At 37.4% G+C, this 6,363-nt stretch overlaps 1 protein-coding gene across 1 annotated transcript; it reads left to right on the top strand.

The window, feature by feature from the left end:
* Nucleotides 1-368: 368 nt before the first annotated feature.
* Nucleotides 369-5,473, top strand: LOC114391421 (peptidyl-prolyl cis-trans isomerase CYP40-like). The gene is made up of 8 exons (XM_028352425.1): nt 369-746; nt 957-1,457; nt 1,691-1,778; nt 1,876-1,928; nt 2,458-2,559; nt 2,914-2,989; nt 4,969-5,006; nt 5,102-5,473. The coding sequence occupies exons 1-8, from the start codon at nt 576-578 to the stop codon at nt 5,153-5,155; spliced, it is 1,083 nt and encodes a 360-aa protein (XP_028208226.1). The 5' UTR covers nt 369-575; the 3' UTR covers nt 5,156-5,473.
* Nucleotides 5,474-6,363: the final 890 nt, after the last annotated feature.

Here is a 6,363-nt window from a genome sequence, read left to right as displayed (position 1 = left end):
TAATTTTTTATAATCATCATAATTAGAATTTCAACTTTTTTGGATCTCCAGATATTTTATCTATTGAATTGATTATGAAACTAATCCCAAGTTTAAGATTTCGCATTGAAACTTATCATCCATCTTAAATAATTAATCATGAGATATTTTGTGAAAATTAAACACAACTTTTCTTTAGGCATGTATTATCAATTGAGTTATAAAAAAAAGGCTAATTGTTGATAATAATTAATTGAATTTAGTGTTTGGTTTAATTAAACTTAATATATTGAAGATACCTCTAACGTATGATATTTCTTTCATTTTCTAAACCAAAAAACGGACCGAAGTATTTTTGTTTCTCCGTATTATTATTCTGGTGCAGGCGAAGGAAAAAGAAAAGGCGCGACCAGTGACACGTGTATCCGCTAACCGTAGAGGTTTTGTCGCTGGCGGCACGAAAACAAAAGAGTTTGAAATTAGAAAGCGGGATTAGGGTTTTGCACTCCACAGTCCACTCACTCACCTTGTTCTTTTTCTTCTTCTTCTTCTTCACTGCAATCTCTCTCTCTCTCTCTCTCTTCGCTTTCCAGAAAATGGTGAACCCTAGATGCTTCCTCGACATCACCATCGGCGGCGAGTTAGAAGGCAGGATCGTCGTCGAGCTCTTCCACGACGTTGTTCCCAAAACCGCCGAGAATTTCCGCGCCCTCTGCACCGGCGAAAAGGGCATCGGCCCCAACACCGGCGTCCCCCTCCACTACAAGGTCATTCATTAATTCTATGCAAAACTTTAATAAATTTGTTATTATCAAAATTACTAGAATGATTTTGAGGCCTGTTAAGGAAATAATAATCTTACAAGCCGGTTTTTTAGGGTTGAGTTATGTAAAAAATCCGCATTCTAAGATTTGTATGGTTGAGTTAGGTCCAAAATCCGCATTCTAAGATTTTTTGGCGTCTTTTAATTATTGCAGGGCATGTGTTTCCACCGCGTGATCAAAGGGTTCATGATCCAGGGCGGCGACATCTCCGCTGGGGATGGCACCGGTGGGGAATCAATCTATGGCGCCAAGTTCGAGGACGAGAACTTGGAGATGAAGCACGAGAGGAAGGGGACGCTTTCCATGGCCAATGCGGGACCCAACACCAACGGCTCCCAGTTCTTCATCACCACCACGCGCACTCCTCACTTGGACGGAAAGCACGTCGTGTTTGGGAAAGTTCTGAAAGGAATGGGCATTGTTCGATCTGTGGAACACGTTGTTACTGGGGAGAATGACCGTCCCACTCAGGATGTTGTGGTAGTTGATTGTGGGGAAATTGCTGAAGGGGAAGATGATGGAGTTGTTAACTTCTTTAAGGATGGTGACACCTATCCCGATTGGCCCGCTGATCTCGATGTCAAACCTGATGAACTTTCTTGGTGGATGAGTGCTGTGGACGCTATCAAAACCCTTGGGAATGAGCAGTACAAGGTTAAAGCTTTTTTGTTATGATGATTGTAATTTGTGATATAGTATAGTGCAATGTTTTGAAAAAATACACTATGCACCTTACATTGTTATCCAATCACAAATTGTTTTAAGAAAATAGTCTATGCACTCTACATTGTCACCTGATCCCTCAGTGTATAAAATTTTTCAGACTGATAGTGCATAGAAATTGAATCTAATGTTTGAGTCTTATTTGCTTGTTTCTCACAAAACAGAAGCTAGATTATAAGATGGCTCTCAGAAAGTATCGCAAAGCTTTGCGCTATTTGGATGTGTGTTGGGAGAAGGAGGACATTGACCAAGGTCAACCTCTTTAGTTTCTTGCTCTCTTGTTGAACTACATTGGTTACTTCTTTACTATCTCACATCTTCATTCTTTTTTTCTTTTCTGACTTAGCAGAGAATAGCGCTGCTTTGAGAAAGACAAAATCTCAAATCTTTACAAACAGTTCTGTAAGTAACCAATTCTTCTGCTATCGGTTGCTAAGGCTAAAACATTATTGTTTATTGTCAAGGAGAAGCTATGCAAAAAGCTCTAGTTGTTTAGGTAGAGACTCGGCCATGATTTTATATGTCTAGCATTTGCATTATTATACTTATAGGGAATCATTAATGGTGTATATTCAATTATAACAAGCTGACTTGATGATTGATTGTTAACTTGAGGATCAGACCACCGCCTTGCAATTGATTGTTTTGTTAGGATCATGCATGTGTTTTTACCAGAAAACTTACTCAGGGTCAGATTCAGATTGGGGAGGCAAGAGAATGGAGATCATAGATATAACCATGAAAATGTGTTTTAATTATTGCTTATGTATGGCTATGACTTGATCTGCTAGAATCATAGTGGAAGCCTTTCAGCTTTTTTTTGTTTTTGCTGTTATAACTTATGTTGTATTCTTATTTTACACAGTGATTTTAGTTTCTTTGATCAGGTATCTTACACTAATGGCCAGAGTACTTTTGTTTGAATTTTTAGGCTTGTAAATTGAAATTAGGTGATCTACAAGGAGCGTTACTGGATTCAGACTTTGCGATGCATGACGGAGATAATGCGAAAGCTCTGTTTCGCAAAGGCCAGGTTAGTTGACACTTCCAATGAAGAAAATAGGATGATGATGGAAGTGCTTGATACTGGCTACTCAATTGTATGCTCTGTAAAGTGTTTTAATCTGTCATTGTGCTTTTGGATTTAGGATGGTCCGATGGTGCTTTCCACTTCCTATATTTCTATTTTGTTTTATGCTAACTTTGATTAGGCCTAAGCCATTAGGTGTCTGAACTGTGTTTGCGTCCTTGTTCTGTTTGCTTATGGGAATTGTTATACCTTTAAGTGCCAACTACATGGGGGATACATTGTTTGTGTACTTTGCGAGCTGAACATTGTCTTGTATTCTGGTAATCTGCTGTTTATGTTTTGTTTGCTTAATCTCAGGCATATATGTTACTCAACGACCTAGATGCTGCTGTTGAAAGTTTCAAGAAAGCATTAGAGTTGGAGCCGAATGATGGTAGTTGTCTACTTAAATTCTGAGTTTTTATTTTCATTTCTGGCCTGAGCTCATGTCATGCAGGCTTTGTATATCAGATTTAGAGAACTGAGATAACAGAGAAAATAAGAGAAAACATTGAGAACAGAAAAAGTAAAAACTGATATTATTGATTCTGAAAAAGTTAGTCTTTAATGCTGTTACAAAGGAGGTATTTATAAACCTCTAGACCTTGAAGTTAATCACAAACTAACTAACAACTAACTAACAAAATTCTGTTACTGAAAGAAAAGTTGTTAGCTGTCTAACTGTCTTGCAATAACTGTTTGTAACAGTTATTTTTATACATTCATTCTAATACCCCCCCACAAACTCAAGGGGAAGGTTTTTCTACAGAAAAATGCTTCACATTGAGTTTGTCCCTTAGTGCTTCAAATCTTGTTGAGGAAAGTGGCTTGGTTAAGACATCTGCCCATTGATCTAAGGCAGGAAGATGCACAACTGAGAGTTGTTTGGCCAAAACTTGTTCTCTTACAAAAAAGATATCAATTTCCATATGCTTTGTTCTACTATGGAACACTGGATTGTGAGCTATGGACACTGCACTTTGATTATCACAGTAAATCACAGGAGTTTGAAAAGAAACATGTAATTCTGTTAGAAGGGTTCGAATCCAGGTTAATTCAGTAGATGTTTGAGCCAAGCTTCGATATTCAGCTTCAGTGCTGGACCTTGCCATGACTTTTTGCTTCCTGGACCATCAGGATATCAAGTTTGAGCCAAGAAAGATAGTTGCTCCTGATGTGGAATGTCTGTCATCAATATTTGATGCCCAATCAGCATCACAGAAAACATAGAGTGCCATAGGTTTTGAAACAGAAGCAGGTTGAAGGAATAAACCATGAAATACAGTACCTTGAGATATCTTAATATCCTTTTGGCCACAGCCCAATGAGAATCCAATGGATTAGCCATATACTGACAAACCTTATTAACAACATAACTAATCTTAAGTCTAGTAAGGGTAGCATACTGCAGGGCACCCACTACTGGCCTATAGAGAGTTGGATCATGAAATAGATCAGCTCCATGTTTGGACAGTTTGCAGTTTGTAACCATAGGAGTAGAGATAGAGTGTGCCTCAGCCATTTGAGTTTTATGAAGTAGATCTCTGACATACTTGCTTTGAGACATCAAAATAGATCTGTTAGGAAGATACTTAATCTCCAGCCCCAAGAAATAGTCTAAGTGATCTATTGTAGAAATTGTTTTTCTTAATCAATGGATTTCTTTTTCTTCATGGGGGAAGATATTGTTTAGTTGCGAATATCCTGGGTTCTTAATGAAGTTGTTTGGACTGAGGAGATTTTTCTCATTTAGGACCATTGTTTTGTCTTATCAGGGTTGAAGTTGTCCATGATAATACGATACAATGCTAAAATGAGATCATGGTGTAGTTTTTATTCTGGCTAATAAAGGGCGAGCCCTGGTGCAGCGGTAAAGTTGTGTCTTGGTGACTTGTTGGTCATGGGTTCGAATCCGGAAACAGTCTCTTTGCATATGCAAGGGTAAGGCTGCGTACAACATCCCTCCCCCATACCTTCGCATAGCGAAGAGCCTCTGGGCAATGGGGTACGAAGTTTTTAATAAATTACTCTTTCCATTTCATTATGTCTGTCTTTAGTCCCTTTCAGTTTTCAGTATTATAAAATCATCCTGTTTGGGCAAATGAATCCTCTAAAACACATTTTCCACAATCATTTGAGTCTGAATTCTGAAATCTCTTGAAAGGAAAATATGAAATATCAGTGTGATTGGAATTAATGTTTACTTCAAAAAAATTATGATTTTCGATGCTGTATTACAATGTGAAACAGAAGTATATAGATCCTTTTAATCATTAGACCACGACACTTTGATATTTAAAGTTTACTGGTGTTGCAAAGTTAACCTATGGTATTTGTAATAAAGCTTAATCCACTTGCTGCTCTGTTCTGCAGGAGGGATTAAAAAAGAGTATGCCACTGCCAGGAGGAGGGTCAGTCATTTCACCTTTTGTTTTCTTTTATAATTTTGCATGCCATTTATTTAATGATTTATTAAATTTCTTCTGATTGCTGTTTTTGGATACAGGTTGCTGATAGACGTGATCAAGAGAAAAAAGCTTATTCTAGAATGTTCAAATAGAGTTTTTGCTGTAATGGTACATGTGGCTGAAAAATCAGATATTTGTGGGGGACATGTCAATTAAATTTTGAACAATTTCTGATTTTTCTGTCAGTAGTTATGAAAACATCAGATATAGTGTATGTTTTTGAATTTATTCTTTCTAGATTGTGAAGTTGTGATAGAGCCATTCATATCATCATACTTTTTTTTCTTCTGTCAAACTCGTTAATCATCAACCGTTAACTGGTGATTTTTTGTAATAGAGCAAGCAGATTGAGACATCTCAGAATGAGACTTCCCAACTCACTTTCCCTGATTTTCTTTTATTGCCCACAATCAGAAGTGTTTCTGACATCAAGTTAATCTCAAGACAGAACAAATTAGTAAAACTCAACTTCTGTTGATTTGAATTTAAGTGATACTAGCTTTATTAAAAATTTAAACAATGCATTTTGGTGTCTGTAACTTAATTGTTGCTTTATTGATTGAATATGTGGAGTCATCCACCTGATTTCCTTAACTTCCATAAAGACATTTTCTCATTTTATACAAAATAGATGACTTTTTCTTTAGTTTTCATATTGTTACTCCCTGATTTTCTGGACTGTTGTAGTTTTCCCCCTTTGGACTTGGGTAATGATTCTTTAGCAGAGGGTTTGAGTGAAGCACTTGTTATTTTAGTTGTCACTTCCTCTTCAACAATTATGTCTTGGCCTTTTGCATTCCTTTCTGTATACTATTGCCTCATTGTGTTTCTTTTGTTCATGCTCCATGATCTACTAGAGTAAATCTTCAATCTTGATAACACCAACTCACAGGTAGCCTCAGCTGCAAGTTTTTGCTCCATGGAAACAGAAACATGCGAATTTGCCTGTGAAATTTTTTATTTGGCTCTCCTTGTTAGGTCATTGTAGTTTTCATTAGTAAGCTGCACAACATCTCTGATTTTCTGAAAGCTTGATCTGTTGAAGAGCTTTGGCAGAAGATTTTTCCACTGCATCCGACTCCAGTAGCACAGCTTGAAGAGTGAGTTGCAAGGTTTGAACTGTCTGCTTCCTTTGATGCAGGGTTTGCCTCAGTTTTGCTAGTATTTGCATTGCTTTCTTTCCCTCAAGTTTGAGCCTTTCCATGCCGTTATGCGTGTGATCAAAAGCATTTTGGATGTCTTGGATCATCAATTCTGTCTTGAGCTGATCCTCTCTTTTGGATTTGATGCTCTTGTGGAT

This window comes from Glycine soja, chromosome 17 (genome assembly GCF_004193775.1).
Source record: "Glycine soja cultivar W05 chromosome 17, ASM419377v2, whole genome shotgun sequence".
Lineage (NCBI taxonomy): Eukaryota > Viridiplantae > Streptophyta > Magnoliopsida > Fabales > Fabaceae > Glycine > Glycine soja.
Note: the sequence above shows the minus strand (reverse complement) of the source record. Positions and strands in the feature narration are given on the sequence as shown.

Excerpts from the sequence above, each read along its gene's own strand:
- LOC114391421 (XM_028352425.1), top strand. The coding sequence starts at position 576 with ATGGTGAACCCTAGATGCTTCCTCGACATCACCATCGGCGGCGAGTTA. Across the intron at positions 1,779-1,875 it reads GAAGGAGGACATTGACCAAG|AGAATAGCGCTGCTTTGAGA; the intron begins GTCAACCTCTTT and ends CTGACTTAGCAG. Across the intron at positions 2,560-2,913 it reads CTCTGTTTCGCAAAGGCCAG|GCATATATGTTACTCAACGA; the intron begins GTTAGTTGACAC and ends GCTTAATCTCAG.